Raw genomic sequence first — 21643 nt, 5'->3', positions numbered from 1 at the left:
AGTTTTTTTGTGGACAAAAAAGTGGATGCATGTTTTCTTGAGTTAATTACTTTTTGTTCTCTTCAATCTTTTTGTCCTTATTTTGCTAGTTCAAATTTCCAAAAATAGGGTAAATTTGTTCAAGATCCAATTCCTCAACAGACCGAAATCAATGCTCTGATGGTATTTTCTAAACTAACCAAATCAGTGGATAAAAGCTAGTTATTAGCTTTGTGTGGTTTTCCTCACATTTTAAACTTCTCACTACTTATTTATTATAACACAAAGATTAAACTTAAACATAGTTACATACATTAAACAAAAACTTCCTTTCTCTCTCAATTTGATTCTTTTGTTTTGAAAAAATCATCAAAAAGTTGATTATTTGATACAAAAACTTCCCAGGTTGAGTCTGAAAACAAAAGAAAATATGAAGGATGCAGATGTGTCAAGGCAGATCCAGCAGATGATCAGATTCATCCGCCAAGAAGCTGAGGAGAAAGCTAATGAAATATCTGTTGCTGCTGAAGAAGTATAATCATTTTTACATTTAATATTGTTCTCAAAGTTATATTTTATCTTATTACATTACTTTGATACGTTGTAGGAATTCAATATCGAGAAACTGCAATTGCTTGAAGCTGAAAAGAAAAAGATCAGGCAAGAGTATGAACGAAAAGCCAAACAAATTGACGTTCGTAGAAAAATGTAAGCTTATGCGTTTCGTTTTCATGGTAATTGATTACAGATACACTGTAAAAGGATTGACCTATGTAAATTTTTTTGAAATGTTCACAAAACTTGTTTGTTTCATGAGCAGTGAATACTCAACACAATTGAATGCATCCCGAATAAAAGTGCTTCAAGCACAAGATGATGCAGTGGTTTCCATGAAGGACGCTGCTAGAAAGGGTCTTTTACGTCTCTCAAATGATAAGAAAGTATACAGAAAACTCCTCAGAGACATGATTGTTCAGGTATAATGGTGTCTTTTTGTTCATCCAAATTTGTTTTTTTTTTTCACAAAACACAATTCTTCTCATGCATTGATGATTGCATGTGATCAACTATTTACTTGTACGTGTTGTAGGGTTTACTACGCTTGAGGGAACCATCTGTGCTGATAAGATGCAGAGAGGGTGATCGTAAGCTAGTTGAGTCAATGTTAGAAGAATGCAAAAAAGAATATTCAGAGAAAGCAAATGTGCAAGTCCCTAAAGTTACCCTTGATGATCGTGTTTATCTCCCACCACCACCTAAGAATAATGCTGCATCGGATTCCCATGAACCTTATTGGTATTTTCTTTTCTGAGTTTTTACGCAAATTATGTGTGCTATCTTTTATTATAACAAGAAAAGTTACAGTTCCACGTCCTTAGTAATATATATACAACTCTTGATTTGATAACAAACAATATGCACTTTTTCATGAACACCTTTGATCATATTATTATATTAAACCTAACCCTAAATGACTTGAATATTTCTGGTGTGTGCTTAATTGTTTGAATAAAGCTCTGGAGGAATAGTGTTGGCATCAGAGGATGGGAAGATTGTGTTGGAAAACACCCTTGATGCACGGTTGGATGTGATTTATCGACAGAAACTGCCCGAGGCATGTTCTTATTGTTAATTAATCCTTATTTGTTTCCATTTTTTCAATTACAATTTTAACTTTTATATTGGTAGATCCAAAAGGTTATTCAATAGAGACTTATATGTGTTATTATTGGTGTACTTGCAGATAAAGAAGCGCATGGTAGCTTGAACAACATGCAGCTGTTTATTGAATTGAAGATCAAATGATCCATTTTTGTTTTTATTTTACTTCATTTTTCACTAAGACCCAGATTTAAATGCTTACTCTCTTGTTTTTTTGTTTTGATTGTTGTAATTTTTATTTATTTTTTAATAAGCAAAACTAAAGGAATAATATTTCACTAATACTTTCAAGAGTAACAAAATAGAACAAAAATGGACACAATTTTTTTTTTTAAAATGTCACAAAAGTAGGGGTTCGTGATTGGATATTTAGGACATATGCTTCTTTTGTTTTTTTTTTTCTTGCATGTGACGATGATATGTCTATTTTAAAAAATTATATAAAATTGTTTTTAAACATTAAACATGGTTGGAGTGCTATGTGTTTAAATAAATTTAGTATTGAACTATGTATGTGTTGTGAAAATTTTACTCGTGCAGTAAAATGATAAGGGGAAACTGAGAAAAAGAAAATGAGTATCTTTAATGTATTTAGTCAGAATAAAATTATTTCATACAAAAAACTTGTTTTTACTATTTTTTAGTTTTTTTAAAAAAATAATTTAGTCTTCTTAGTATTTGAGTTTATAAGCTTCAAAGTAATTATTTTTACCCATTTTCTCAACATTTTATTAGAACTTCCCGATTGTTTTGATATTTTTAACATTTTTCAACTCCAGTTGTGTGTGTATATATATATATATATATATATATATATATTAATATTACAGAATCATTAAAATTATAGCATGGTTCCGTTAATGTAATTTCATTTTGTTTTAAAAAACATATTTAAAAATGTGAATGAAAAAAATAGTTCTAATTTTAAGATACCATTTAAAAAATATATTAAAATACAAAATATAATTAATCGAATTATATTTACTCGCCAAATATAAAGTTAAAAGTATTCTCTTTTATGTCCTGTTTTACACTCGTTAAACATTTTCAATTTACTTAACAAGTTTATTAATTAGAATCGTTTAATATTACAATAATATTAAATTTTACTTTATTTAAAGAATTAAAAATCTAATATTTTTTTAATCAAGATCTTAGGTATAATAAAGTAAGCATATATTTGAAAATAATAATAGAGAATACATACTTGATTTTAAAAAGTTATACGACTTTGTGACGGATACAATAACTCTGAAAAAATACTTTGAACTTAAAATTGTAAATGGATACATAAACATGAGAACATAAAATTAATTAAGTTTAATAAAACTCACATGTAACAAAATATTAATTTAATTCAAATTTCCTTTTTAGATTAAAAATCCAATTATTTAAATTTTAACTGTTTTTTAGGAATCATTCTGAATGATTATTAATAAAACTTATATATACAATTTATTTGAAATTAAAAAAATAAACTCTTCGTAAACTTTTTCAAAGTATATGCTGAAAATGCTTGAAGTCTTTTAAAGAAAAACTTAATTTGAATAATAAATATTCACTAGACGTTTAATACTTTGAAGATTCGAACGAAAAACACGTTACTGAAATTATTTTGTTTTCACACTATTTGTTGTTTTGTTCTAAATATTTTTTAAATTATTATAATTTTTCATATGTATCTGATTTTATCATTTTGAAAATTTATTTTATTTTCCCTTTTATAACACTACTGTGAAGTATGTAGCACAAACACTGACACAGATACTTATATGACACGGACACAGAGATACGTAAATTTTTTAAAATGTAGGATACGGGAACACGAATCTATATATTATATAATTATGAATTATATAAATTAACAATAAATATTTATGTGCACAATTATGTTTCAGATTATTTTTTGGAGCAAAAATATGTTTTTCATGACTGGTTCACAATGATTTGTTTCTTATTTTTATAATCATAATAACAATTAATACAATAAAATTTGAATTTTTAGAAAATTAATGTATTTTTCCTTTTTAAATTTGTGTTAGAACTGTATTATAATTGTCAGAAATCTAACAAATACTTTTTGAATTTGACACTTCACGGATACGTGTCCTACAGGTGTCATACGAGTGTCGGTGTCCGATATGAGTATCGGATACCGACACGTCATTTAAGAGAAGTGTCTGAACTTCAAAGTACGAAATAATTTAACGACAAATAACAGTATCACACACACTATAAATACAACAAACTATAACAAAATTGGTTATTTATACGATGCTTGATTTTTTACATTCAGTATAATTAATTATAAAAAATATACAAATATATTTTAATATTAAAATTTTAAATTTCACTTCAAATTTTGATTTTGAAATTGAACAAAAATGATATTGATACAATAATTATACATTTAATTATAAAATCATTAAATTGAAAAATATGGAAGAACAAATTATGTAATCATATGAGTGCAAAAATTGTTTTACAATAAAAAAAACATTTGCAAACTTGATTGGGTGAATTTTGTGAAATAAATCGTCATATTTTAAATTTAATAAATAAGATATTCCAATAAGAGTCTAACTAGTAAAATATACTAATTACACATCTAAATATTAAATTATAATATAATTGAAAATATATCCACTTTAAACTTAAAAGTAAAGAGGGGTAGAAGAAACGTGAAAAATTTAACTACATAATAATTATAAAATAAATTTATAATAGAAAATATTTGGAAGGAGAAAATAAATAATATTGATAATGAAAATATAGTTTTGTTAGGTTATTTGATTACAAATCACAATATATGAAACATTTAGGTTTAGAGTAATTACTTTGACATAGTAGTGTTTGGTTATGTTATTTATGGGTTTTTTTTTCATACTCTTCACAAGACATGTATTTATTCAACTTTTCTCTATCATCATCAATGCAATGTAAAATTTTTATTTTTCTAATTGAAGACGAAACTTTATCCATTTGTAAAAATATTTGTTTATTTAGTAATAACACAATTTATTATTATAAATTTGGTAAAATTTCGACAACATTTTATACCAGGCTCCAAAATACATGAAATTGTGACAAATTACCACAATCAATTTTGCATCTAGAAAACAATACAAAATAATGATTTGAATCCAAATTGTATCAAATTTTAAGCAAAAGCTTGCCGTGTGAATGTATTAACAAATTATAAAAAAATCAAAATTATTCAATCAGAAAATCCTATATTTAATATAAATTATTAATGTTTAATCATTTGTGTTAACTCTCAAATGAGAAGTAATGTTCTCTCGGTATGTGCATCACTATTACAATAAGATTTATTTCTACATTGAATATAAACTTTTCTTATAATTTTATCTAAAATATATCGTATAAATTACCTCTAGTTTAATTTCTAAAATCATAAATAAAGTGAGGTTTAACCAGATCCAATCTGACAAAAACTTCCATCACATCAAATTAATTGCAAAAATCGAAGAGAAATGAAATTTGGATCACAAATGGAGGTAAAAACAAGCTCACTTGAGCCACTATCAAAGAAAAATTATAAAATACACTATTTAGATTATAAAATGCAGTATTTAGACAAGGAAGAAAAAGTTCACGCCGAGACATCAGACTATATATATATTTCAACGTGAAATTAAAAATTTATGTCAAACTCTATAATCACACTACGTCAATTATGAATTTTATGTTAAATTCTATATGATTCGACTAAATAAGTTGATTTTATTTATAATGTTGTCCTCAACATTTTTAGATGATGACACAAAAAAAGTGTGATGTAATTGAATTTTTTTTATTAGTGGATTATTAAACTTGATCTAATTAGACTATTTTAATCCTCTTTAATTTTTATTTTTTTTTAATATAAAATGTTTAAAATAAAATATGTTGATAAATTTCAATGATAAAACTAATTTTAATTTTAGATATCATAATTTAATATATAAATTATAATAGATATACACGTTTTAATAAACTATTTTTTATTTTATTTTTTAAAATATGTTTATTATTTTATAAAAATAGACTGGTTTATAAACTCATAACTCTACTCAACCTGATATCGTAACTAAATAGATCAAATAAGAATTGATTTAATTTAATTTATAACCTTTTTTACTTGACTTGACTATTTAATGGACGTTTTGGACCAATTTATGAGCAAATTCATTTTGACAATTCTTGTAAATTTTCATAGCATTTTCCACCATGTTTGAAAAGAGATTTAAAAAATCCCAACAAATTAAAATATATTATATTTAAACTACCTGTAATTGAATTATCTTATTTTTCTCAACATTTCATTTAATTAAAATAATTAAAATATCTTATATATATATTTTAAATAAAATAAATAAATTTATCATAAGATAAATTTTTGAAATTAAACTTTAAAAAAGTATTAGTGAAAATTAAATATTTAAATGATATTTAATAATTTATATATATATATATAATATAGCATCCAAACAATCAACTTTCTTCTAAAAAAAAATTAAATTCATTTAAATTACGTCATCCAAACGTAAAAACAACAATATTATCAAATCCCTTTGACGAGATCTTATTTTATTTCAATTAAATTGTACCATGCCACACTATTTTGAAAACTTTCTTACTATCATAATGATAAAATTGTATAAACTTTAACAATTTTTATATATATATATATATATTACTTTTTGTATAAATTAAAAAAATTAAATTTAGTTATTGTTCTAAAATATTTTCTCATTTACTTTTAAGAACCAACTTTTCTTTACATGAAGTTGATAAAAGAAAAGAAGCCCTAGATACTAGAGGCGCAATGTTATTGGGTCAGCTGGAATGATAATTGAAGTAAAACTTGGGCTTTCATGACAATAATCGAGGCCCATTAATAATAGCATTCTTCGTCATTATATATGATTCATGCCTAGACCCAAAATGGTTTAGCTGCCGCCTCTTCTTCTTCGACGTGTACCCTCTGTCTTCAACCCTAGTTTAGGGTTTATACTCTAAAACCCTCTCTGGGATCGAAATCCTTTTCCAGGTTTTCTTCTTCTTCCATTTTTCTTTTCTTTTCATCCTGTGCCGTTACACTAGTTTTAACTTAGGGTTTATGCTCCTGGTTTTTATGTAGTTCTTAACTTTGTTTTGTGCTTGTTGTGATCATCAACGCTTCTGTGTAGCGACTTTTCCTTGTAAAAAAAGTTTACTTTGTTCGGGTCATTGTTTACCAGTGTTCCGTGCCTCTTCTTATTTGACTTTTGCTAGTTCATTAAACTGATGTTTTGTGTTTCTTTTTTCAGGTTTATCGGAGGAGGAAGAAAATGCTTGTGTTGTTTGAAACGCCTGCGGGGTTTGCCCTGTTTAAAGTTCTGGATGAAGGCAAGCTTTCAAAAGTTGAGGTATGCATTCTTCATTTTGTCATGGAAATTTAAAGCTAGCATCGCTGGAATTTATTTTTTGTAGAATGTTTCTTGCTGTTATTTCTTTCTTTTCTACGGTAACTTTTCAGTTTCTGAATGAGACATGCATTTTTTTTCGTAATTAACGAAACGATTGCATCTTTACGAGTTTCTGATTATACTCTGGATCATAGTATGACTTGGGACACCATACACAGATTGTCTCTTACTTTAAATTCCTCACATGAAATTATTGCTTCGATCTGCATATTTTTAATATTTTTTAATTTTTTTTCGGGCTCATTACTCCTACTTACCCTTTCATCTGAACATTTTGAAATTTGGAAGGTGTTGAGTTTGTATTATAATGAATATGTGATATATCATGCCGTTTCTTTCCCACATTCTCAAGCTTTTACTATCAGTTTAAATTATACCTGTTTCTTTACGCAGGATTTGTGGACCAACTTTTCCAGCGCAGACACTGCTAGACAGGTTTTATTTTGCATATATTCTTATCCACAGTTCTGGCTTCTATTTTCTGATGCTATCAACGTGGCAGTTGAAAAACTGTGCTCAATCTATTTATAGGAATTCTGTTTTTATTCTCTAGTGAAATTTTCTAATTGCTTGTGAAGCTAATCCAAATTTCTGCAAATTTAGGTGGTTAAGTTGAAAGCATTTTCTAAGTTCGAGAACACTTCCGAAGCTCTAGAAGCTGCTACTTTACTAATTGATGGAAAAGCAAGCAAGGGTCTGCGCAAGTTCTTGCGTGTTCATTGTGAAAATGAAACGCTAGGTGTGGCTGATTCAAAACTTGGGAATGTGATTAAAGAGAAATTGGTAGGCCTCTTTGTTCCCCATAAAATATTTGATATGATAATTTATGTTCCACCCAACTAATAGGTAAACTAATTTGTTTTGGTGATACTTGCAGAAAATCGACTGTGTTCACAACAATGCTGTCATGGAGTTGATGAGAGGTGTTAGAAATCAGTTAACTGAACTCATATCTGGTCTAGCTGTTCAAGATATGGCTCCAATGAGCTTGGGTTTATCCCACAGCTTATCCAGATACAAGTTGAAGTTTAGTGCAGAGAAGGTGTATTTTCTGTTGACTTTATGGTTATAAGGATTTGAAGTTATAATTGTACTCTAACATTTTTAATTCTGTTTTCCTATTAATTATATTGACATCCTGTACATTTTTCATGTTATATCCAACTATGCTATCATCAAAGCATTCTTCCCTAATTGATTGGGTTCCAAAGGCTGTGATGAATTTGGATTTTGTTAATCACATTAACATGGTTAGAATACGAGTAAAGTACGCAAGTTCCCTTTTTGTTTTTCTTTTCCGAAATTGCACATGATCCCCTACTTTTTTAACTGTTATCATCTCATAGGAGTACACGGTTTATTACTTTTTAAAGAATTAAGGGGTTTAGTGTAGAGAGAAAAAATTGGTATTATGCAAAGTTTGATGAATTCTTTCTGATGTTAGTGTAATTTGCTTTTGGGATAAATGTTAGCTTAAACTTCCTATTAGTCATGATTTTTTATCTTGCATCTGATTTCTAATGATTTGTCCTGATATTTCAGTTTTTTTAGGAATAAAGTATGACCCATACAGGACAGATATCATTGTCACAAACTATGTGTTTAGTGCTATTGCTTGTACATTTGCAAGACCAGTTCTCTATATTTTATAGTTTGCATGTTGTTTCACACGTGTTAATTGAGGACCATATTTATAGGTTTTCACATTTTTTGGAGTTTTGATTGGCTACTCATTTTTTACATGGATGAATAACTGATACCAAATTAACAGTTTAAGCATTTCATTGTAATCAGTTGCATAGAGTTGGAATAAGATGAATAATTTGGTCTTCAGAGGTTGACTGGGCAAACAAGACTGTGTCTATTTTAATAGACTTATTTTTGCAATGGAAATTTTTATCTTTGCAACTGATTATTTATTGAATAACTGTTTGCTGACTTCAAGTTGTTTGTTTAGGTGGATACCATGATTGTCCAGGCTATTGGTTTACTTGATGATCTTGATAAAGAATTGAATACATATGCCATGAGGGTTCGCGAATGGTATGGTTGGCATTTCCCTGAACTCACTAAAATTATACAAGATAACATTCAATATGCAAGGGCAGTCAAGTTGATGGGTGATCGTGTCAATGCAGCTGTGCTTGATTTCTCTGAGGTATAATTTTGATATCAGTCAAATGCTGCCATTTTTTTGCACTTAAGCTAACGTGTGATTAGTAATCAGATTTAATGTTTAATTTTTACTCTACTGGTGGACAATTTAGGCATCCTTTCTAATTATTTTCTTTCATTTTCCCAGATTTTGTCTGAGGAAGTGGAGGCAGAAGTTAAGGAGGCATCTGTAATATCAATGGGAACTGAAATCGGTGAGCTTGATTTGGCAAATATTAGGGAACTCTGTGACCAGGTTTTGTCTCTTTCGGAGTACAGGGCACAGCTCTATGACTATCTAAAGAGTAGGATGAACACCATTGCACCCAATTTGACTGCGATGGTTGGGGAGCTTGTTGGTGCTCGCCTCATTGCCCATGGTGGTAGCTTGTTAAACCTTGCAAAGCAGCCTGGCAGCACTGTACAAATTCTTGGTGCTGAGAAAGCTCTCTTTAGAGCACTGAAGACTAAGCATGCTACTCCCAAGTATGGTCTTATATACCATGCATCCTTGATTGGTCAGGCAGCTGCAAAGTTCAAGGGGAAAATTTCTCGGTCACTTGCTGCAAAGACAGCATTGGCTATTAGATGTGATGCACTTGGAGATGGCCAAGACAACACCATGGGATTGGAGAACAGAGCCAAGGTACTTGCTATATTTTATTTAGATATATATATTCTGCCTTTTTTCTTTTAGATTTCTAACAAGTTTTTTGTTCAGCTTGAGGCACGATTGAGGAACCTTGAAGGCAAGGAGTTGGGCCGTTTTGCTGGTTCTGCCAAGGGAAAGCCCAAGATAGAAGCATATGACAAGGACAGAAAGAAAGGACCGGGTGGACTGATAACCCCGGCCAAGGTTTGTTTCTTGCTCATTTTGGTGTTAATAATTTAAATTTTACTTTCTGTTTATGCTAATTATCGTTTTCCTTGTAGACATATAATCCTTCGGCTGATTCAGTTATCGGGCAAATCAATTCTGCCATGGATGAGGATGTACAAGAGCCTCCATCTGTTGCTGATAAAAAGAAAGAAAAGAAGGAAAAGAAGAAAAAGAAGGGGAAAAATGAAGAGGACTCGACTGTAAAAGCCGAGGAAGATGTTGTTGAAGAGGCAGAACCCGAAGTTGTTAAGAAAGAGAAGAAGAAGAAAAGGAAGGAGGCTAGTGAGAGTGCTGAGTTGCAGAATGGGAATGACGAGTTGAATGGAGGAGAGAAGAAGAAAAAGAGGAAAAAGCACGCAGAGCAGGAAGAATCTCCTGAAATGCCAATCAAGAAGAAAGGGAAAAAAAAGAAAAGTGAGGACTAAAGTGTAATAGCGGTGTAGTCATCTGCTAATCAATCTGGTGAATGACAACCATTTTTGTATACTTCTGGCAGGTTGGTAGTTTGTTCGGTATAATTTTTGTTTTCATTTTTATGCAACTTGTAGCCTTATATACATCTTATTATTTTTTAATGGGATGCATTCCTTCTATCTGGACTTTAGTGGATAATTTGATGCAATCATGTTTGTGAATCATAGAAGATGCTGTTTAATGCTATTTTCGCATGTCCAACTTCGTTATAATTATGTGGAGCTATCTGTTGTAGGTTATGTGCAGTAGGATAATTACTGAAATTTTATACGGGGCTTGTTACACTATGTTTGCATTGGCTTTCCAAAACCTTGAATAGCTTCTCCACCTGCTTCTTATATTTGTTACTCATAATTTGGACACCAAATATCTTTCATGGGTAGCACATAAACATAGATTCAGGTGGATAAATTGTAATTTGATTTCTTAATATAAGAATAAAGTGTTCTTTTTAATATTAATACTGTTCAACTTGTAATTTTTGTGTGAATAAGTAATTAATTGTTTGTCTTTTGAAAGTACTTTTGTGTGGCTTTTTAGTAATTTATTGGAGAAGCATATTAGTATCGAACCCATTTTTTATGGTAAATCTAACATCCAATCAAACACGTTTTGTTGGACAATCATCGACTTCATGTTATTTCAGACGTAAATTTAACTAAACTTTTGACCTTTCTAAATTTGTACATTTATCTTTTAACTCTCTAATAACATCTTATTTTTCTTTGGAAACGATTCCGTATTTAAACATGTACTTTTTTTAACTCAAAATAAATTAAACTTTATGAATTAACAATAAGAAGTGAATTTAAGTGTAATTTTATTTTAAAAAATTATTTATTAAAAATGTAAATTTAACTTATTTTTAGAAAGTAGTTTAATTTTATTTGAAAAATTTGTTTATAAAAAAAGTAAATTTAACTTAATTTTTAAAAATGGGTTTATAAATTAATGGTTGTTCATATTTATTTATATATATGATGGATCTTTATTATTCTCCAAATTGATATTTTTGCTAATAATTTCGTTTGTTTGAAAAACTTATAATTTATTTATGTTTTTACTTCATTTTATCAACAAATTTTTAACATGAAATAATTTATAATTTATTCACTCGTAATTCTGTAACTCGCAAATTTTTTGTTACTTTAAAGATTTTCCAATTTATTTAACTTTCTTACCAGAACTAAATCAAGAAAAAAAAGTGAGACTAGGTAGGAAATCTTTGAAATATATTATCTATTCTATTTAATTTTATATATAAATGTTACATAATATTGAGTGTATTTAAGAATTTCTGAGTAGGAATATTCTTAAAACAAAGTAATAGGAATAATATTTTTATTTAATGCGGATTGATATGTTGAGGATTGTGCACTAAATTAATTATTATTTTAGTGTAAAAGGAATGTAAAATTAATATTTTTCTTTTTCTTTTAACATTTTTCTTTTTTTTCTAAAAATATTACTTTAACAACTATAAATTAAAGTATATACCAGTTTATAATTGTAATTTAACTTATTATAATTTTAAAATTGATTATTTTTTTTTTAGTTGCAACATGGTGGAAAGTTGTTAATGTAAAAGTAATCTTTATTCTTCTATCTTTGAGATATCAAATTCTTAGAGTGATGAACGAGATGAAGACTCTACGTGCAACCCCACTTCATAAGTTCTACGTACCTATACATCCTTTGTCTTCATTCTCTTATTAAAATAACACATTGGATATTTTCTTTTTTAAATGGAAATGTTTGGTATAAACCACTTGAAATGAAAAATGTGACATATAGAATAGGATTCTGCAATATCTTATAGTGCTTCTTCATCGTTGACCCAACAACTTAAACAGAGAACTGATGCTTTGGCCTTTCCATGGCAGTAATTATCCCAAAGCAGAGTAACTAGGAAGACTTCCACGTAAAGAACCTTTCTTTTATTCCTTTTTTTTATTAAATTTTTCAGAATCACTTAAAACAACTTTTGTTTCATTCCAAATGAAAAGCTCAAAACCTCCACAAATGTCAGAATCTGTCTTAAAAATTGTAAAGTGCATGCCCACTTAATACACATTTTATTAAAAATATAAAAATACTATTTAGTCGAAAGAAAAAATTATAGTTTCACAATTCTTAGAATTATATATAATTGTTAATGTGATGAATTTAAAAATAAATATATAATAAAAATATATTTATAATTAAATAATATAAAAATATATTAAAATAATAATATTGAAAGTTATAATATAGTGTATAAAAAATTGGAAGTATCAATGTATCATTGTCCTATTAAAAAATATACCAAGAATAGTTAACTTTATACACATTTATTTAAAAAATTAGAACTCAATATAATTAGTCCGCATTAATAAATATATTGGTAAATTTTTGTTGAAGCATAGTTGCATTTCATGTTTCACAAACTTATAATGGATCTTGCGTTATGCACACTAACCTTTTCTTTTTCCATTCGCTGTAACACTCCATAATTTACATATAACTATTACAATACCGGTTCTACATATTTCTATACAAGCTTACAGTTTTTCAAAATATTCCTAATACGTGATTAGGACATATAGAAATACAAATATTTACAATATAAGTTTCAAAATCAACGTCTTAAAACTCTTCTGATCCTCAGACACCTGTAAGATCATCTGCTTGTATACGTAGTACAGTCATCGCAGTTCAAACACAGCAAGAAAAGCAAGGGTAAGCTAGTGAAAATAGAATTTTATAATATACGCAATTAAATTAAAAGAGAAAACCAAGTTACATGATCAATTTCTCAAATTATACAATCTTCTTCAAATCCCAACATTAAAACAATCACATAGATCTCACATGGATCTACACATCCCAAAATATTCAACAAACAACGTCTTCCGGAAGACCCGTATTAAGTAAGTCCTACCAGAGACTAACACCTGATCCAAAGATTACCAGCGAATCCAACATAAAGGATTATGATAAGTTCAATACAACCCAAGCCGTGCATCTCATATGTCACGGTGTGCATGAACTCCCCCATAAGCTTCTCACCACCTGATATCTTAGTCTATGTGACTTAGATCATCAGTGAAGCTCGGAGATCTCTGTTACCACATAGGCATCAATACTTAATACACAGCAACCATCAGTCCATACATTATCCCAAATGTATGAATTTAATTCCATACCATTCTGTCATACAATATTAGTCAAAACGTTATCCTCAATATTCAAAAGTTTATTTGACATAAAAAAATAACACTTTAATACTAAGTCATCAAAACCCAATATTTTCACAAATTTAAATAATATATAAACAAACAACCCAATATAAATAAACACACAACATCCCTGCAAGAGAAATTGAATATTGGGACCACGTCCCTTCCGCATTCAGATCTTCTATCCTAGGGTGCTATAAAAAAAATTAAATTAGCTTCCCTTACCTCAATTGCTTGCTTTCCAAGCAACTTTTAGAATTTTATTCCCCACCGTTTGGATAAGCTTCAAGATTTACGGGCCTAATGTAAATTATCCAAATAGAACAAAATTTCAGTATATAATAGAATAAGTTGAGAGGATTAAACTTCTCAACTGACCCCACCAAGATTGATGACTAAATCCTAAGGAAAAACAGAGAACAAAGGATATTTAGAGTAAAAATGAACTTACTCTGTTTGAAAATTTGATCGGGTAGAAATGTTCCTGAACTCCTTAGTTACAGCGTGGTATGATCAGATTTTAAAATAGATGAAGATTGGGAGAGAAATTAAGAGAGAGGGAGAGAAGAGAATTGGAGAAAGAGAAAGAGAAATGGAGATAAGGAAGAAGAAAAAGCATGTAGATTTCTGTTTTTTTTTTAAAAACGACGTTACATTCGCGGCATCAACTTTGAACTACTTTTATCATTTCATACAAACAGAATTTGTATCGCATGCTACCATGGTACACTATATATATATATATTATTTAATTTTAATATTTACACATACAATAGTATAAGGATGCATATAAATTATGTTAAAAAAATGTTTGAAAAGCTTATGTATCTCACTAATACTTTATCTGAGATAATATTTTCTGTTCAATAACTTTATAAATTTCTTGTTAAGTCTACTATTGCTCACTATAATGTAACATTTAAAATTCTCATATATATATTAAAGGAGTTCTGAGTCTTGGTTTATTTTTCTCTTCCAACACTTCTGTTTATTTAAAATTATTTTGTGATAGTGATTGGGGGCACCTGTAGTGATTCTTAGTGTATCTTGAGAATTTCCTCACATCTTGAAAATTAAAGAAGCAAGAAAAGATATCAAAGAGTTATTGTGAAATTGAATATAGGGCAATCAATGACCACTATTACATGTGAAATTCAATGATTAACTTATCTTCTTCGAGATTTCAAAGTTTCTTTTGAGCAACCATCTCATCTAAACTATGAAAATGACTCAACAAGATACATTGCAACAAATACAGTGTTTCATGACCGTACGAAACACATAGAAATAGATTGTCACAATGTTAGGGAAAAGATGAAGAAAAGTCTCATACATTTGCTTCGCATTTCTACCACAGCAACTGACTGACATTTATACCAAAATCTTAAGTCCTCAATCTTTCAAGAGTATTTGTTCTAAGCTGGGTCTCATCAATATTTGCTTTCCAACTTGTGAAGTAACAAAGGATATGGGTACAAGACTTTTACAAGAAAACTAATATTAATTTTGTTTTTTTTTTATTCTTAGTTGTTTCTCTTTGTACATATATCTAGTCTTTATTTTCTCTTTTTTATTCTATAACCTTTATTAGCTCTTTGTTTTACTTTTTGTCTTTTTATCTAGACCTAAAATGAGTGTATTGTTTAAATATATTCAGATTCTATACTTTGATTAAGTAAGGAAAAAAAATAGAAGAAATAGTCATTCACATATCATTTGTTTTTTTTTCTCTTTTTTCATCTCAGTTTTTTTTTTATAATAATAATGTTTCTTCTTCCTAGTATGATGTTCTCTCCCTCTATTCCTCCTTCTTTTCCCTCTCATTTTCGTTTCTTTTCAAAACTTACTTTCACAAATCACGAAGTTGACAAAAAAAAGAGTTTTAAAGTCTCTTGATAGGCCGTCTTAATTTCAAGGGCTTCATTGACATTTTTGTTTAATATCTCTTATATATAACAACAACAAAAATACTACAACCAACGGGTTCAATATCCACTTTTACTGTTAATATATTTATTAAAAGAATAAATTTTATTAAAATAATCGATGTAAAATGAGTATAAAAACTATTAAGGAATAAAATATGATATTGAAATTTCATTGAGTAGAGATATACAAACCAAATCTTACAAATCAATTTAGTTTTTTTTTTTTTTTACTATTCAACCAATCCCCTTTATATGTTTACTTACTTATATTCACTTTCAATGATTGAATTCTTAATCTTATTCCAGTTATTTTCAAATTTTCAATTGGATAAAATCTTTCGAAAGTCTTTTCTTTTTTCTAGCATTCTATAAGTAAGTGTTATTATCTTCTTAGTTTTTTTTTTTTTTTTCTCATCTTTCTATTTTCTTATTTTTCTCTCTAATTTTGAGTTCATGTATAAACATTGAAGGTGCATAAAAGAAAGAGTTGGAGGAGTGTGGTGCCAAAATAGGGAGTAGTAGGAAGAAAGAGAGAGATGAGAAGGATATTGCTTTTTGTTTTCTTGGTATGGTTTCGCATGGAGACTTCTTCTTCCTTCACTGACATGAATGCGCTGCTGAAGCTCAAAAACTCCATGAAAGGACCCAAAGCCAAAGACGATGCTCTTCACGATTGGAACTTCTCCACCTCGCTTTCCGCACACTGTTCATTTTCAGGCGTTACGTGTGATCAAGACCTTCGAGTCGTTGCTATCAACGTCTCCTTCGTTCCACTCTTCGGCAACCTTCCGCCGGAGATTGGACACTTCGACAAACTCCAAAACCTAACCATCGCGCAGGACAACCTCACCGGAAAACTTCCCAAGGAGCTCGCTGCCCTCACTTCCCTCAAGCTCCTCAACATCTCTCACAACTCCTTCACCGGAAATCTTCCCGGGGAGATCATTCTTCCTTTGACACAACTCGAGATCCTCGACTCCTACGACAACAGCATCACTGGACCGCTTCCTGAAGAATTCGTGAAACTGGAGAAACTCCGATACCTCAAGCTCGATGGAAATTACTTTTCCGGCAGCATACCGGAGAGCTACTCGGAGTTTAAGAGCTTGGAGTTTTTGAGCTTAAGCACTAACAGTTTGTCGGGGAAGATTCCCGAGAGTTTGTCTCGGTTGAAGACGCTGACGTATCTAAAACTCGGATACAACAACGCTTACGAAGGTGGAATTCCGCCGGAGTTCGGCGCCATGACATCTCTGAAATACCTTGACCTCTCCAGCTGCAACCTCAGTGGCGACATTCCACCGAGCCTAGGAAATTTGAGAAACCTTGACACGTTGTTCTTGCAAATGAACAACCTCATCGGAACCATTCCGTCGGAACTCTCTTCTATGAAGAGCCTTTCGTTTCTAGATCTCTCTTTCAACGGCCTCACGGGGGGAATCCCGCCAAGCTTCTCTCAGCTTAGAAACCTCACTCTCCTGAACTTGTTCCACAACAAGCTGTACGGCCCTGTTCCGTCCTTCGTCAGCGAGCTTCCGAAGCTGGAAACGCTGCAGCTCTGGGCGAACAACTTCTCCTGCGCGCTACCTCAAAACCTGGGCCAAAATGGGAGGCTCATGTTCTTCGACGTCACGAGCAATCACTTCACCGGGTTGATCCCTCCGGGTTTGTGCAAGAGTGGGAGGTTACAAACCTTCCTCATCACCGACAACTTCTTTCACGGTCAAATCCCTGATGATATTGGAAACTGCAAGTCTCTCGTCAAGATCCGAGCCTCCAATAACTACCTCAGCGGCGCCATTCCGTCAGGAATTTTCAAACTGCCTTCGGTCAAGATAATCGAACTCGCGAACAACCGTTTCGACGGCGAACTGCCACCGGAGATTTCCGGCGATTCTCTGGGGATTCTCACACTTTCCAACAACTTACTGACTGGGAGAATCCCCCCGGCGTTGAAGAACTTGAGGGCACTGCAGACACTCTCACTCGACGCGAACGAGTTGGTTGGAGAAATCCCGGGGGAGGTTTTTGTCTTACCAATGCTAACCACCGTAAACATAAGCGGCAACAATCTGACGGGAGCAATCCCAACGACGATGATTCACTGCGTTTCACTCTCCTCCGTTGACCTCAGCCGGAACATGCTCGTCGGAGAGATTCCAAACGGCATAAAAAAGCTCTCGAGCTTGAGCATTTTGAATGTTTCGAGAAACAATTTGACAGGGCGAGTCCCTGAGGAGATTGGGTTGATGAGTAGCTTGGTCATGCTGGATCTCTCCTTCAACAATTTCAACGGCGAGCTCCCAACTGGTGGCCAGTTTTCTGTTTTCAACGACAACGCCTTTGCGGGGAACCCCAACCTCTCTCTCAATCAAAGATCCTCGTTAAACCCTGTTTCAGCTTCAGCTTCAGTTTCAGCTACCACTCCCATTTTTACATTTCTAAATATAATATCTGTTATTATAAATTATCTACATCTGTATTATTTCAAACTGTAACCAACAAGTTATTTGTAATGAAGACAGATTATTAATTTAGTTAATAGTGTTGAATATGATCATTTTACATTTTTTTAATCAATGAACCATGGTTAATTGATAACATAATTAAACATTTTTTAATCTTTCTCGTTTTCTACTGCATGTATTTGTTTTTGGTGAAAATGAAACTTGAGTGTATATGTTCAAATAATCACATTTAACGAATCTCTTTTAGTGTCCATATTTTCACATTTTCACAAGACCTAAAATCTAAAAAATTTACTTTAGAAGACTCAAAACAATTGCTACTTGGAGTAGGGTTTTAAATGACGTTCACCTTAATGGTCCATAGATAGTGTGGCAAATGGGATGAACATGATGATTCTTTTCATCAAACTAGTGAAATTGATAAGTTGATTATTGAAATTGAAAAAAAAAATTAAAAATTATTAAAATAGATAAGTTGTGTCAAAGTTCATAGATTTTATTGTAAATAAGTTATGTAAAATAGACACTATTTTTTTATCTTTTTAAACTAAAATTGTGTTAAGTGACATGACTAATTATGTTTAAATATGTATCACTTGACATAACTTTACTTTTATAACTTTACTTTTATAAAGTCAAAGTTGTAACTTTACTTTTATAAAGTCAAAGTTATGAGCTTGACTTTACTTATTCCTTTTGATAATGTTTTCAATTTTACTTGTTTCAATCATTAACGTATTAAATTGCGCTAATATAGTGAAAAAATCAAACATGGTTCACACTTTGGATTCACATTATTAAAATATGAAATATGGATTAAAAAATATATATATGAATGATAACTTTTTACGGTAAGTGATCGTGTTGTCTGAAGTAATAATTTGTTTCTAAAAACGAATATCGAATCCACAAGAAATAGTTGAATAATCAAGTAAAAGATTTACTAAATAGAAAACAAAATAATAAAGTTTGTTTGAATTTGTGATGATGACAATGATTAATAAAAAAACAAGTCAAAAGGTTTGTTGTTTCATTTAGAAAAATAGGGATTGACCATGGTATGTTGATAACAATGTGGTTAATGACAATGTCCAAGATTTTTTCAAGTCTAGGTTTGTCGGGGAAGAAGCTTTCCAGATCAGGATGAATAATATTTAATGTCATTACCGGGAAAGATAACGAGATGTTGGTTGGAGATTTTTTTTTGAAGAAATAAAGGACAAAATATGGAATTGTGACAGGTGAAAGAGTCCCCGGTCTAGATGATTTTAATTTTGGGTTCCTAAAGTTTAGTTGGGACTTCAGTAAAGAGGATGTTTTGTCAGCAATGAAAGACTTTGCGGCTAGAGGGAAATGGCCTAGGGGGTCAAATGCGTCTTTTTTATGCTTGATTCCTCAAGTTAATAATCCTCAACAACTTAGTGATTTTAGACCTATTTCGTTGGTTGGTTGCTTATATAAAATTATTTCGAAAGCTTTATCTCTTAGACTGAAAAGGGTGATTAACAAAATTATTGATGTTAGATATGCCCCTTTTCTTGAAGGACGGGATTTATTGGATGGAGTGCTTGTGGCCAATGAAGTCATTGAGAAGTTGAAGAGAAAGAAGAAAAGTTGTGTTTTCTTTGAGGTTGATTATGAGAAAGCTTATGACCCTATAAGTTGGGAGTTTATTTATTATATGATGGGAAGAGTTATGTGACAAATGGATTAAATGGATCAAGTCTTGTTTAGAATATGTCTCGGTGATCAGACAACGACACAACGATTTGCGGCTATTCCTAATTGTAAGGTGATGACAACTCCTTTTAAATACTTGGAAATGATGGTTGGGGGGTGTCATAAGAGAGGTGATTGAAAGATTAAAGACTAGACTGGGAAGGTGGAAAGGTAGGCTTCTCTCTTTGGCTGGGAGAATTTTCTTGATTAAGTTTGTGCTTTCATCTATTATGTTATTTTATTTGTCTCTATACAAAGTGCATGTTCTGGTGCTAAAGGAGATAGAGAGAATTCAGGGTCATTTCTTGTGGGGGTGGGGTTCGAAATGGAGGAAGATTGCATGGGCTTCTTGGAAGAAAATTTGCGAGTCTCACGAGGTTGATGGTCTTGGAATTATTGATTTGAATGTTTTCAATGTTGCTCTATTAGGAAAATGGATTTGGCATTTGGGGACGGATAAGGACGACTTGTGGAAGGATATTCTTGAGTCCAACTACGGAGGTTGGAGAAGCTCGAGAGAGCGAAGGAATAATTTTAAGGTGTCCCTTTGGTGGAAAGATTTGGGTTTTGTAGAGTTGGGGAAGGAGGTTTGAAGATCGTTCAAATGGAAGATTGGTAACAGGAAGGAAATTAATTTTTGAAAAGATAATTGGGGGGATTGTGGTGATTTGAAGAGCGTTTTTTCGAGGTTGTGCTCCTTGAGCATTCCTTCTGAGTCTAAGTTGGTTGAGTTTGGGAATTGGATTGATGGAGTCTGGGAGTGAAAATTAGCTTGAAGAAGGAGTATGTTTGAGTGGGAAAAGGTTATGGAGAGTCAACTTCTTTAGAAGCTTCAAGGTTTGAGGATTAAGTTGGATTTGGATAAATAGCTGAGTTTGGAAGGATGACGTGAATTCTTCTTACTCGGTCAAGTATGCTTACGTTTTCTTAAGGGGTGAGCTTGAAGGGGAAAACAATTACGTGTACGTAAATTTTTGGAGGATTAAGATTTTGTCATCAACCCATGTCACAGCTTGGAGGGTGTTGGAAAATAAGTTAGTCACAAAGACTAATTTGGAAAGGAGAGGTGTAATGATCGAAAATGGTATGTGTATGTGTATTTTGTTTTGTTGGGTGTCTACTGTTGTGTTGCTCGCATATGAGTATTTAATTTTTATTTTGTTCTTAAGAGATGAGTTTTCGTTTTATATAAAGGTTGGAACACTCCTAAATCAGTTCACATCTATTTATTCTTTCTTTGTAATAAAAGAAAAACACGAAGACTCACAAACCCACCCCTACGTTAATTAAGTAATAATTGGAAAAAACATTTTATAGTGTTCCACCTACTTATGAAATAGACATTCTTCCACATTAATTACTTACACGCGCATTCCATATAGAACTTTTTTTAATAATTATAATTATGCCACTTCAACATATTCACTATTAGTTTCCCATTTTAATGATATAAAATTTAATTTTCACATAGTAAATGACACAACACTCAGTTATAAGCCCAAACCAAAACATTTTTTTGTTTTGTTTATTCTTCTATTTTCTCTAGTTCTTCCCATATGCAAATATACAAGTAGAGTAACTTGTAAGTGTAATAAAATATGTAATTGGTTTATTACCTAACATCAATTTTACTCAATTCAGAGAAAAAAATATCATGAAAGATATCCCTGATATCTAAAAATATAACTAT

General features: G+C 30.9%; 3 protein-coding genes and 1 long non-coding RNA gene across 4 annotated transcripts; 3 read left to right on the top strand and 1 right to left on the bottom strand.

Annotated features, from left to right (window-relative positions):
* Positions 1-279: 279 nt before the first annotated feature.
* LOC137822435 (V-type proton ATPase subunit E2) lies at positions 280-1747 on the top strand. The gene is made up of 6 exons (XM_068627324.2): positions 280-511; positions 587-687; positions 800-956; positions 1070-1275; positions 1495-1594; positions 1724-1747. Exons 1-6 carry the CDS (start codon positions 410-412, stop codon positions 1745-1747), a joined length of 690 nt encoding a protein of 229 aa, XP_068483425.1. The 5' UTR covers positions 280-409.
* Positions 1748-6436: 4689 nt separating this feature from the next.
* On the top strand, positions 6437-10806 carry LOC137822070 (putative nucleolar protein 5-2). The gene is made up of 9 exons (XM_068626977.1): positions 6437-6694; positions 6954-7052; positions 7506-7547; positions 7716-7895; positions 7990-8154; positions 9070-9270; positions 9415-9912; positions 9988-10122; positions 10200-10806. The coding sequence occupies exons 2-9, from the start codon at positions 6975-6977 to the stop codon at positions 10569-10571; spliced, it is 1671 nt and encodes a 556-aa protein (XP_068483078.1). The 5' UTR covers positions 6437-6694; positions 6954-6974; the 3' UTR covers positions 10572-10806.
* A 2438-nt stretch (positions 10807-13244) lies between these two features.
* On the bottom strand, positions 13245-14420 carry LOC150023002 (uncharacterized). Its single transcript, XR_016517120.1, has 3 exons — positions 14290-14420; positions 14064-14138; positions 13245-13283 (listed from the first exon to the last, which is right to left on the bottom strand). It is a non-coding gene; the product is annotated as an uncharacterized LOC150023002 (long non-coding RNA).
* Positions 14421-16184: 1764 nt separating this feature from the next.
* On the top strand, positions 16185-18303 carry LOC137822065 (uncharacterized). Its single transcript, XM_068626965.2, has one exon. The coding sequence runs from the start codon at positions 16303-16305 to the stop codon at positions 18262-18264; it is 1962 nt and encodes a 653-aa protein (XP_068483066.1). The 5' UTR covers positions 16185-16302; the 3' UTR covers positions 18265-18303.
* Positions 18304-21643: the final 3340 nt, after the last annotated feature.

Source organism: Phaseolus vulgaris, chromosome 11, assembly GCF_051622355.1.
Source record: "Phaseolus vulgaris cultivar YP4 chromosome 11, ASM5162235v1, whole genome shotgun sequence".
NCBI classification, from domain to species: Eukaryota; Viridiplantae; Streptophyta; class Magnoliopsida; order Fabales; family Fabaceae; genus Phaseolus; species Phaseolus vulgaris.
The sequence above is the reverse complement of the archived record's forward strand: the minus strand, read 5'-3'. Positions and strand labels throughout refer to the sequence as shown.

What these genes read in the sequence shown, in the direction of transcription:
- LOC137822435 (XM_068627324.2), top strand. Translation starts at nt 410, where the DNA reads ATGAAGGATGCAGATGTGTCAAGGCAGATCCAGCAGATGATCAGATTC. An exon ending in TCAGAGACATGATTGTTCAG is followed by an intron (nt 957 to 1,069) that starts GTATAATGGTGT and finishes TACGTGTTGTAG; the next exon opens with GGTTTACTACGCTTGAGGGA. An exon ending in GATTCCCATGAACCTTATTG is followed by an intron (nt 1,276 to 1,494) that starts GTATTTTCTTTT and finishes GTTTGAATAAAG; the next exon opens with CTCTGGAGGAATAGTGTTGG.
- LOC137822070 (XM_068626977.1), top strand. Translation starts at nt 6,975, where the DNA reads ATGCTTGTGTTGTTTGAAACGCCTGCGGGGTTTGCCCTGTTTAAAGTT. An exon ending in TGAAGTTTAGTGCAGAGAAG is followed by an intron (nt 8,155 to 9,069) that starts GTGTATTTTCTG and finishes TTGTTTGTTTAG; the next exon opens with GTGGATACCATGATTGTCCA. An exon ending in CTGTGCTTGATTTCTCTGAG is followed by an intron (nt 9,271 to 9,414) that starts GTATAATTTTGA and finishes TCATTTTCCCAG; the next exon opens with ATTTTGTCTGAGGAAGTGGA.
- LOC137822065 (XM_068626965.2), top strand. Translation starts at nt 16,303, where the DNA reads ATGAGAAGGATATTGCTTTTTGTTTTCTTGGTATGGTTTCGCATGGAG.